The sequence below is a fragment of the Megalobrama amblycephala genome, linkage group LG15, assembly GCF_018812025.1.
Source record: "Megalobrama amblycephala isolate DHTTF-2021 linkage group LG15, ASM1881202v1, whole genome shotgun sequence".
In the NCBI taxonomy this organism is placed as follows: Eukaryota; Metazoa; Chordata; class Actinopteri; order Cypriniformes; family Xenocyprididae; genus Megalobrama; species Megalobrama amblycephala.
Window position 1 is genome coordinate 28,919,121 of NC_063058.1, and position 12,607 is coordinate 28,931,727.

General features: G+C 35.1%; 1 protein-coding gene across 5 annotated transcripts in view; it reads right to left on the minus strand.

Annotated features, from left to right (window-relative positions):
- Nucleotides 1–12,607, minus strand: part of LOC125247689 (AP-3 complex subunit beta-2) — a 52,228-nt gene that overhangs the window by 23,727 nt on the left and 15,894 nt on the right. For all 5 annotated transcript variants that reach the window (XM_048159131.1, XM_048159132.1, XM_048159128.1 and 2 more), the window contains exons 2-12: nt 12,312–12,387; nt 6,855–6,929; nt 6,551–6,646; nt 6,173–6,333; nt 3,987–4,053; nt 3,709–3,891; nt 3,066–3,245; nt 1,876–1,973; nt 1,549–1,603; nt 1,220–1,291; nt 1,016–1,078 (exon numbers count right to left, since the gene is read on the minus strand). In XM_048159131.1, coding sequence (XP_048015088.1) covers nt 1,016–1,078; nt 1,220–1,291; nt 1,549–1,603; nt 1,876–1,973; nt 3,066–3,245; nt 3,709–3,891; nt 3,987–4,053; nt 6,173–6,333; nt 6,551–6,646; nt 6,855–6,929; nt 12,312–12,387 — 1,126 coding nt within the window. The remainder of the gene's footprint in view (nt 1–1,015; nt 1,079–1,219; nt 1,292–1,548; nt 1,604–1,875; nt 1,974–3,065; nt 3,246–3,708; nt 3,892–3,986; nt 4,054–6,172; nt 6,334–6,550; nt 6,647–6,854; nt 6,930–12,311; nt 12,388–12,607) is intronic.

Consider the following 12,607-nt stretch of genomic DNA (forward strand, 5'->3'; position numbering starts at 1 on the left):
AATTCACACTAGGAATGTGTTAAAACATGCTAGCAACATGTTAAAATGCTAATTCATGCTAGTGACATGTTAACAACATGATAAAACATGATATAAAACACACTAATTCATGTTATCAATGTGTTAAAATAATGCTAGCAACATACTACTTCATAGTAACAGCAAGCTAAAACATAATAACAACATGCTAATTAATGCTAGCAATGTTAAATAAATGCTAAAATATGCTACCAAAATGCTAAATCATGTTAACAACATGGTAATTCATGCTAGCAATGTCCTAAAAAAATGCTAGCAAAATGCAATAATGCTACGTCATGCTAGTGACATGTTAACAAAATGCTAAAATGTTAAATCATGATAGCAAATACGCTAATTCACACTAGGAATGTGTTAAAACATGCTAGCAACATGTTAAAATGCTAATTCATGCTAGTGACATGTTAACAACATGATAAAACATGATAGAAAACACACTCATTCATGCTATCAATGTGTTAAAATAATGCTAGCAACATACTACTTCATAGTAACAGCAAGCTAAAACATGATAGCAACATGCTAATTCATGCTAACAATGTTTAAAAAATGCTAACAGCATGGTAATTCATATTAGCAGTGTCTTAAAACATGCTAGCAACATGTTAAATCATGTTAGCAACATGCTAATTCATGCTAGCAATGTCCTAAAACATGCTAGCATCATGTTATTTCATGATAATTCATGTTAAAACATGTTAAAATATGTTAGCATCCTGCTAATTAATGCTAGCAACATGTATGTTCCTCTGTTTTGTGATTGAGTTTATTAACTTCAAAACATTCACATTTTAAAGCTACTTTAAACTTTAAACCGAAAACTTTTGAAACTTTAAGCTTTTAAAACGTTTTCAAAATTTCTGGCTTGTCTTTTTCAAGTCAACTTCAAAGTTTGTCATCAAACTTTACTCATCTAATGTTATATTATATCATGTTTTATAGTTTTAAACCATAAGAAGAACATGTAAAATGGTACCTGAAATTCTCTCAGGATAGTGGAGATGTTCGTCTCATTAGCCAAATTAGTCAAAACCTCCAGCTGTGTTAATAAGAGCAGATAAAATCATCAGTCCAGCTTTAAAACACTCAAAATATCTGAAGCAACATTCTTTAGTGAAATCATTTCATAACATAATATCTCTGCATAGTTTTTCTCATTAAAACAAACGTGTCTGTTCACCTTGAGGATTTTGATCTGCGTGGGATCCGTGGAGCGGATATAAAAACTCTTCAGATACGGCTCAAACATGCCCTAAAAGACAAACACACAGCAGCATTCATCTAAATGCTTGCATACCTTCTGTATAAAAACATTCTTTAATACTGATAGAATTGTTCTATTCTATTATGCAGAAGAATAGAATATTCTGTTACAGAAAAGCTTTTAAAACTCTTAAATCTATCAAGGACAAACCAGTGATCGTATAAAAAGCACAACATGGAGGTTTTCAGTTTAAATATTTAATCAATGTGACGCATGTCCATTACATTGTCATGTGAATCACTTACCCGTCTCTTGATGGACATTGTGGCGACGTTCTGAAGCACGACGTACTGCACTTCACTACAGAGACACAAATCATATGAGAAACATCAGTGACACAACAGGTTTATAATTCAAAAACCTTCATGTGTATTTGAGAGGGAAAATTACATTTTCAAAAAGAGGCTAATTGGAGTGCTAAGTGTGAATGATGGATGATGATCTGCGGCGTGAGAACTGCAGTGTCATCATCCAATGCCAATTTACCTGCACTGACTAATGCCGACGACCTGTTTGTCTCAGAGCTGGTGTGAGTGTGTTTATGTTTCATTAGTACGCGATTGATTACTCACCTGTGGCTGCGCATTAACCTGACCAAAGCCTTAGCGATGACGCCCACCTCTGCTTTTGGAGCCAAATGGAAGTACAACTGAGCTACTGCCATCACCACCTACAGAGACAGAGAGAGAGATTCATTGCGGTTACGGCTGAATGAACACAGTTTTTCTGTGTAGAGGTCATGTGTGAAAAGGTCTCATTGTCTCAATGCTGGTAAATCAGCTTCAGCTTCACTTTGTCAAATTAAGGAGACTGTAAGAAATGTTAAAAACTAATGCTACTTTATGTGTACTAATGTATTAAAACATAATGGTAGAAAAACCTGACACTAAACTAAAAACCATTTTAATAATTCAGAAACCAATTAAAATAAATAAAAAAAAATGAATTTATTAACAACAGAAACTAACCGAATAATTGAAAAAAAAAACTGATATTAAACAAAAATACATTTTAATAATTCCAAATTTATTTAAAATAAAATAGCCATGAATGTAAGAATTATAATAATAATATATTATTATTGTTATTTTGAAAAATTGATACTGAACTAAAAAAACAAAAATAAACGGAAGGTTGAAAAGGCTGAAAAAGGTTAAATGGTCCTGAAATAATAGTCACACTTGCATTGTTCGTGTTCAAAACTGGGCGCACTGGAAATTAATGGGAGACGAATTCCATCTAGTGGAAACTTTTGGTACTGCGCCAAAACAAAATCTTACTAAAAGCTAATTTTTTGAGATATCAACCTCAAATTTGGAACCCAACTTTGATTTTCTCATAGTTTTAGAGGAAAACATGTTTTGAAAAATATTTATTTCATATAAAATTAAAAAATAGTATTTTTGTGCATTTTTCATAATAGAAAACAAACTTTTTTAGTTTCACATTTTTTTGGATTCAGGTCAATGCTCAAAAAGTGATTGACAGGTAAATAAATGGATCACAACTATTCCATAAATAGCATTTAGTACCATAAAATCTCCTTAAAATACAATATATTACATAACTAAAATATAGTACATTCATTTCATTTAAATAAAAATTTGGTCATTTTTGACCACCACACAAACAGCACCAAAATTTTGCCTAAATAATAATTTAAATGTTCTAGATAATCATTTAAAAAATAATTCTGTTTCTAAACAATAATTTATTTGTAGTCGAGCAAAAGGAGGAAGAATTGTGTGTGTATGTGACTCACGGCAGCATTGCGGCTCTGCAGCAGAGGTTTGGTGTTCCTCAGTAAGAGTCTGTGATCGGGGTCCATCACGTACGGCTTCCTCTTCGGTAGAGCGGCCGCCTCGGCTTTCTTATCTTCATCTTCCTCCTCATCATCAGAGGCGTAGAATGCCTTCTCGCCGCTCTCCTCTAACAGAGACTCCTGCGTATATACACACACGTTAAGAGTGGATATGTAATTACAGTAGATAGTCAAACAAAATGCCTTTTATGCTGCGTGTAATGCCGCAGCGAGGCCGCAGCGTTAAATACAACCTAGTGATATGTAACGCTTGTTCGTGAAATCACCACCAGATGGCGCAAAGGGACGGTTCGCAACATTGCGTAAGGCTGCTGTGACATTTGTACTTTGAAATGAAGATAAAATAAACAAAAGAAAAAATATATTTTTCGGATCAATAAATGTAATTTCACTCCATAACATGTGAAAATCTATGGTTATAGCACCACTTAGTGGTCAAGAGCAGAAATTTCCCGCCGCAAACTGCGACGGTACCCGCGGAAACAAAAGAAAAAGAAATAAAAGAGACCGTGTCCAGGGAAAAAAAGGGAAAAAAGTGGATATGTCTTTCTCAGACACACACACACACACACATGATACTCACGTTGATGTTGGGGTTGAGGAACTGCGTTCTGGCGTAGCGCGTAAGCATGTTGATAATGACCACCTGACCCCACTCCTCCACATCAATCAACAGGTTACACAGCTTACGGTAGTTCTTATGGATCAGATCGATGCGGTCCGGACACACTTCCTCAAACGCCATCACCACACTGCCCGCTACCAGCTACACACACACACACACACACACAGCATGTGTAAGATCACATTAGAAATGATGATTATATGTCAGGACTGACCTGAAATGACTCTGTCACTCACTGTGGTTTTATCAGCCAGCAGCTTCTCGATGACTTCAATCAGCTGATCTTTCTGTTCTGGGTCCAGACTGAATGAAGGAGAGAGAAAATGACCATCAGCCGCTAGTGGGATATTTAAGGTTCTTGATCACCCTCTCGAAACTGATTACATTATGTTTTACATGCTGCAATTAACTGCATTCAAGATTAACAAATAAATGTGTATAAATTAGTGCTGTCAAACGATTAATCCCGATTAATCACATCCAAAATAAAGGTTTGTGTTTACATAATATACATGTGTGTACTGTGCATAATTATTATGTATATTTAAATACACACACATACATATATATTATAGAATATTTAAAGGTGCCCAAGAACTTTTTTTTAAAAGATGTAATATAAGTCTAAGGTGTCCCCTGAATGTGTCTGTGAAGTTTCAGCTCAAAATACCCCATAGATTTTTTTGCCTATTTTGGGGCATAATTAGAAATGAGCCGATTCAGGGTGTGTGGCCCTTTAAATCTGGTGCTCCACACCCCAAGAGCTCGCGCTTGCCTTAAACAACATAAAAAAAGTTCACACAGCTAATATAACCCTCAAAATGGATCTTTACAAAGTGTTCGTCATGCAGCATGTCTAATCGTGTAAGTACAGTGTTTATTTTGATTGAGTTTGAGGCTATGATCCATGGCTAACGGCTAATGCTACACTGTTGGAGAGATTTATAAAGAATGAAGTTGTGTTTATGAATTATACAGACTGCAAGTGTTTAAAAATGAAAATAGCGACGGCTCTTGTCTCCATGAATACAGTAAGAAACGATGGTAGCTTTAACCACATTTAACAGTACATTAGCAACGTGCTAACGAAACATTTAGAAAGACAATTTACAAATATCACTAAAAATATCATGATATCATGGATCATGTCAGTTATTATTGCTCCATCTGCCATTTTTCGCTGTTGTTCTTGCTTGCTTACCTAGTCTGATGATTCAGCTGTGCACAGATCCAGACGTTAATACTGGCTGCCCTTGTCTAATGCCTTTCATAATGTTGGGAACATGGGCTGGCATATGCAAATATTGGGGGCGTACACCCCGACTGTTACGTAACAGTCAGTGTTATGTTGAGATTCGCCTGTTCTTCGGAGGTCTTTTAGACAAATGAGATTTACATAAGAAGGAGGAAACAATGGGGTTTGAGACTCACTGTATGTCATTTCCATGTACTGAACTCTTGTTATTCAACTATGCCAAGATAAATTCAATTTTTGAATCTAGGGCACCTTTAAGTTATATTTGCATGTATATACTGTGTATATATAGTTATATCATTTATATTATATATAAATATAAATATAATATATTTTCTTAAATATATACATGCCTGCATGTGTATTTATATATTCTTAACAATTCTACACAACACACACACACATATAATATGTATTATTATGTAAACACAAACTTTAATTTTTTATGCAATTAATCACTATTAATCATTTGACAGCACTAAAATATGCATAATAACATAATAATAAATAAAACAGAATAATAGAATATAATAAGGTTTTTATATATACATAATAATAAGGCATTTTTTAATATTATTTATATAATAAATATTTATAATTTTCAAAAAAAAATTTAAGAAGACATTTTTACATACTCTACTGTTCAAAACTTTGGGGTCAGTAAGTTTTTTTTAAAGACATGAATATTTTTATTCAGCAATAATGCATTAAATCGATCAAAAGTCATTTTCAAAATTGTTTTTATCAAAAAATGTTTCATGGTTTAAACAATTATTATGCAGCACAACTGTTTTCAACATTGATAATAATCATAAATGTTTCTTGAGCAGCAAATCAGCATATCAGAATGATTTCTGAAGGATCACGTGACTGAAGACTGGAGTAACGATGCTGAAAATTCAGCTTTGATCACAGGAATAAATTATATTTTTATCATATATTCAAATAGAAAACAGTCCTTTTAAACTATAAAAAATTGTTCACATTTTAACTGTTATTATTACTGTATTTTTAATAAAATAAATGTAGCCTTGGTAAGCATAAGAGGCTTGTTTCAAAAATATGTAAAAAAATTCATGCTTTTGAGTGGCAGTGTAATTGAAAGCAGTATTAGCTAAATGAGCAGGTAGTTACTTGCAGGCCAACAAGACACTTGTTTTATTGTACCTGTGTAGTTTGGGTATGGCATGAGCTGCGGTCTTGCGGACGTATGGAGACATGTCAGACGCCGCCTCTTTGATGGCTAACATCATGATGGGCACGATGATGGTCACTCTGATGCTGGACAGCACACGCAGAGCGCTCGCACGGATCAGCTGGTTGGGGTCCTGAATCGGTGGTTACAATGAAAATAATTTCATTTATTGAGAACTACTGCTTCAACTTGACCTTGGGGTTTATTTTGCAATAAACTGTCTTGAAAAACTGATTAACAAACATAAATATAAGGTTTTAATACATATTTTATAATATAAAATAGAATTCTTTTATATTTTTACATAACTGAATTGACCCTGAATAATGTGTTTGTGTGTGTTTTAGGACCTTCAGTCCTCTCTGGAAAGTGGAAATGGACAACAGAGCGAGATCCTGCTGTTCTTCGGCATAGCGCACGAGATACACATACACCAGCTTCTTCACCTGAGAGAAAACACACACATATACACATAAAGGGGCGAATAGAGCTCTGATGTGGTGTTTAATGTGTTTTTATGACTCAGCACTTGAGCTCACAGTGACTCATGAGCAGAACCACGTTGCCATGGCATATTAACACAAGATTAAAGTTTAATAACACCCAGAAAAGCTGACATCCTGTAAGCTCCGAGCTGCTTCCTGTCTCGCTCACCTCGATGTTCTTACAGGCCACGTTCTTCACCACTGCAGGGAAGAGGTCTGACGCGTTCTTCCCCCGGGCGATCATCTGTGGGACAAGGACAACACACATAAACAGGGCAATGTTTAGATATGGATATGGTTTGATTCACTTATACCGTGACCTTAAAAACCTTTGGACACTTAAAGGGACAGTTCACCTAAAATAAAAATTCTGTCTATTTGAACCATCCCTTTCATGTGCGTAACAGTTGTGGGGGACAATTTCTCAAGGGGACACAAATAATGCATCCAAAATTGTACTTGTCTTATTATAATTATTAAATTATCTTGCATCCTCCACATAGTATTTGGGACAGAGGACGTCTCTTACTTGTATGATATTCAATCAAACTGATCTGCCATTTAACATCATTTTGAGCAAATAACAACAAAACAGTAGATCTACAATATTATCCTAATATCAGTTCACACCAGGGCCGTAACCACCATAGACATTGAGGGGGACAAGTCCCCCCCAATAATTAGAAATGGGCAAATTGTCCCCCCCCATATATTTGATATTCTTGATGCTGTACTCCATTATGCACCACTCTGTTTGTTGTTAGGATGACAAAAAAAGTTTTAAATGTTACATTGTTAGGCTGGATTGCCTCAGCGGTCTAACAGTGCTCGTCACTGTCAGAATGAGTGAGCTGGCCAATCAAATCAAAGAAGGCGGGGCTTACTGTTCACAAAGGACAAGTGTGAATTCCAATGAGATGCTTTCGTTTTAGCAGTGAAAGAGTACGTGGCGAGTAAGTAGATAAACATTTAATATTTGATGACTGTTTTGATTTAAATATTCAGTGACCGACAGTAGCTAATATCCAGTGATGCAAACTACTCAATATTTTTATGAAATTTCACCGTTTTGAATTGAAAACTTGAATTCATAACTGAATATGACGAGACAAGAAACGTTTTGTGTTTTTGACATATTAGACATACAAATATGAGCGAATATTAAAAAAAAAAAAATGATTTGCAAATAGTTTAAATTGATTAACTTCAATAGACCTGGAACTTTTCCCATTCTTATTTCTTTTTCGTTATTCCCTTAAATCCCTTTTAATCTTTGAGGGGGGACTTGAAATGTTTTTAAACTTTAAACTGTTTGTATTGTTTTACTACTTACACCATTATTTTAAGTATATATAATTATATTATTTACAATACACAGCGTGATTTTTGGTTCAATGCGATTTCATTTTTTAACTTTAGTTAGTGTGTAATGTTGCTGCTTGAGCATAAACAGTATCTGCAAAGTTACAGCGCTGAAAGTTCAATGCAAACTGAGATATTGTCTTTTAAAGTTATGGCAGTTTATTGCCTACAAAAATGGCCGGTTTGGACTACAACAAGTTCAATGCTGGATTTGCACAAAGGCTTTTACTGAAAGATGAAGCAGTTCCCACTTTAAAAGCATAAGCTGCTGTTTATTGGCTTCAAACTGTAAGTATGTTTTATTGTTTGTACATGTCTTTTAAATGTATAGTTCTGTTGCTATTTTTAGTTGCATCAAGGACATAAAGTTATACAAAGAGCAACTCGTTTTTGCTAGCCAGTTAGCTAAATTCTACAAACACCAACAAACTTCTATGTTCATAGACAAACAGTTGTTCATGCTATAAATTAAACGCTACCTTTACAAAAAATGTGACTACTCAGTTGTATTCGGCTACAGTAAAGCTTTAATCAGGATAAAACTGTATATTGAAAGCTAACAAACAGCAGTAACAGCATATCTAAACACTTTGACACAAATACAATATGAAATACCATTCATAAACGTCCTTTAAAAGCCGCGATCGCAGAAGTTCTGCTTGACCCTCTTCATCTGGGTCTGATTCAGGCTCAATTTGATACAGCAATATAGATGCCATTATTTACATTTCCACTGAAGCAAATGTAAGAACTAATGGTAAGGGGTGTGGTGTTTCCGGACGCTTCAGCGAATCATGATACACTGGGCCAGCTAACCAATCTGAGACCATTGCATATTTTGGAGGGAGTGGCTTCAATAGAACCAGGAAGTCAAATGAGTCATTCAAATGACAATGGAAACAGAGGTGTAGAATAAAGGTAAAATATATGAAAAATATGGCTTTTTTTTAAAAAACAGCGCATTAAGACATGTTAAACTGTGCCCCATAACACAATCAAGTCTAGAAAAAAAACACTGAACCACCCCTTTAATGACAAGATTTCCGGCTATGATCCCTTTAAGTCAGTATGAAATTGCTGGTGTTTCTTACATCACAAACAACCTTGTAACCAATCACATCAACGTACTGGCAGGATTTAGCATATCATTAACTATGACCGCTCTGAAGCAAGGGAGTTATTAGCAGCTGTTTGATAACATAGTCAAGCCGACTCATATTAATTACCGTTATGTGTCCGACATTGTAAAAAGCGATACCACTGTGCAGCGTTTACCTCAGTAAGTTGACCGAGTGGATCTCCGAGCTCGTGCGAGTGAGTGGAGGCGGGGCTAATTAGCATATTCATAGATCCATGTACAGGGAGTGCAGAATTATTAGGCAAGTTGATTTTCTGATCATATTTTTTTCCCAAGCACATTTTACCAATTCCAATCCACATCAATCTTAATAACTACTATTAATATTGTTTTTAATCATTTATAAGTGATATATAATTGTTCATGAAGGCTGGAAATGAAAAATGCCTTATATTCAGGTGTGCAGAATTATTAGGCAGGTTTTCTTTTACAGGCAAAATGAGCCAAAAAAGAGATTTAACTCAGACTGAAAAGTCAAAAATTATTAAATACTGAGAAGGACGCAATACTAATGCAATACTAGAAATTGCAAAGTTAAAGCATGACCAAGGGACAGCAAAATGCTCATTGGGTCAGTGGGGTCAGACAACAACAGGTGGAAAAGAAAAGACACATGTTAACTGCAAAATAATTAAGAATTAAGGTGAAGAATTAAGTGTGAAACCATCAGGAACCCTTTAGTCTCCAGCGCCACCATTTTCCAGAGCTGCAACCTACCTGGAGTCTCCAGAAGTGCAAGGTGTTAGGATCTCAGAGACTTAGGTTAGCTAAAGAATCCTAAAAAATGACCTGCACTTGATAAGAATCACAAGCTGAAGTGTTATAAAATACATGAAGACTGGGTTTTAATAGGGCTTATAGACAGACAGATTGAGAGTGACTCCTGAAGGACCAGCACCACATCCTCTTGTACCACTGTTTGAAGAATTTATCCAGAATCTGGCAGTAAGGTGTGGGAGTTTACTTTTAGTCCATCTCTTATCCTGAAATGTCTGTCTTGCAGAGATGGACTAAAAATGATCTTCCAAAACTTACTGCCAGATTCTGGAAGATAAATTCTTCAAACAGTGGTACAAGAGGATGTGGTGCTGGTCCTTCAGGAGTCACTCTCAAGCTGTCTGTTTATAAGGCCTATAAAAACCCAGTCTTCATGTATTTTATAACACTTCAGCTTGTGATTCTTATCAAGTGCGGGTCATTTTTTAGGATTCTTTAGCTAACCTAAGTCTCTGAGATCCTGAGACCTTGCACTTCTGGAGACTCCAGGTAGGTTGCAGTTCTGGAAAATGGTGGCGCTGGAGACTAAAGGGTTCCTGATGGTTTCACACATAATTCTTAATTATTTTGCAGTTAACGTGTCTTTTCTTTTCCACCTGTTTTTGTCTGACCCCGCTGACCCAATGAGCATTTTGCTGTCCCTTGGTCATGCTTTAACTTTGCAATTTCTAGTATTGCATTAGTATTGCGTCCTTCTCATGAGTATTTAATAATTTTTGACTTTTCAGTCTGAGTTAAATCTCTTTTTTGGCTCATTTTGCCTGTAAAAGAAAACTTGCCTAATAATTCTGCACACCTGAATATAAGGCATTTTTCATTTCCAGCCTTCATGAACAATTATATATCACTTATAAATGATTAAAAACAATATTAATAGTAGTTATTAAGATTGATGTGGATTGGAATTGGTAAAATGTGCTTGGGAAAAAAATATGATCAGAAAATCAACTTGCCTAATAATTCTGCACTCCCTGTATATTAAATAAAGCAAGGGTGTAGAGTTACATTCAAGCTATTTTAAGGCATGAAGAATTATTTTTCACAAGAAAAAACGTTTAAATATGTTATTTTGGTGATCAAAGATGAGTTTCAAGGGATAAAATGATTGATTACAGGGGGACTTTAAATAAATCACAAACAGTGACAGATATATATCTATATATTTGGGGAGGGTAAGATATTTCAATGTTTTTGAAAGAAGTCTCTTATTCTCACCAATTATTTGATCAAAAATATAGTATGAAAACAGTAATATTGTGAAATATTATTACAATTTAAAAGAAGAACTATTTATTTGAAAATGCAATTTATTCTTGCAAAGCTGAATTTTCAGCATCATTACTCCAGTCTTCAGTATCACCTGATCCTTCAAATTTGACTTGAATCATTTGAGTTTGGATCGGTCCTGAAAGAATCATCTACCTGCTGCCGGTGCCACCTGTGCTCTGTGAATGGAAACAGTATCAGGTGGCTGTTTGTGGCTTCTGAGCTCTGAGTGATAAATATTTCAGTCCTGATCTAATCCTACACAATACAGAGACACTAAAAACCGCTCATGAATATTAAACGCATTTTGCATATCTGTCCCACTTCCAAAGCGCTCGCTGAAATCACCCGACTCACAACCAGACCTGATGCAACAGTTACAAACGAGCGAGAGACTTCACGAAACACACAGCAACAGCGGCGTTTACTGCCCCCGATTACAGCCTTATGTCTATTTACACAGTCATATGATTACCGACATGAATCCAAATATCTCTTCCTGAAACGCTAAACAATCAGGTTTTTTTTTTTACTTTTATCTGACTCAGTTTTCCATTTATATGACTGTTTTCTGGTTCTGTTCAGCTTGTCATTACAAATAAAAAAATAAACCTGATGTCTCAGAAGGGCTGCTGGGACTTCATTGCCAATGATCCATGAAAAGTGAGCTCAAATTTCGCAGTCCAGCTGTGCATCACACATCATCAGCTTATGAGACAAATAAATTGATAGAATTGCATTGTGGGAATGTACGCACAACAAAAAATTATTTTCTTAGTTGGTATTTTTGTTTTCCAGTAAAAACATTTTTTCTGAAAAATGTATCTAAATGAAGTTTATGCTTATAAACTAGAAAAAATATCTGCAAATGGGTTGGGAAAAATAACATTTATTCAAAGTGAAAACACCCAACTGGCAGGGATTTTTTCTTGTTTTAAGCAAAAACTCATTTAATTTAGATTAATTTTTCAGAAAATAAGATTTGTGATTTTGTATCTCAAATGTTTAGATATCTGTACTGGAAAATAAGACAGATATGATGTATTTTTTATATATGGAGTAAGAAAATAATGTTTTACTCACCGCTACGATGCGTTTCATGGCCTCCAGCTTCAGGGAGTCTTTATTACTGTCCAGCATCTCCTTCAGATCATCATGTCTGAAGATGGAAAACAAAAAAGACAGAAGTTTTATCAACTGTTCTTGTTCTCGATCTTTTAAAAATCTCTGAAAGGTGTCCATTATAAGAGCAACTCAAGAATCATTCAGAGAAAATCATTTCTGCTCTTTAAGAGCCCTGCGGACGTTCACGAGTTCAGAAGAATAAACCAGAGCAAATCATGACTTCCATCAAAGGATTCACACAAATTTGAGAACCT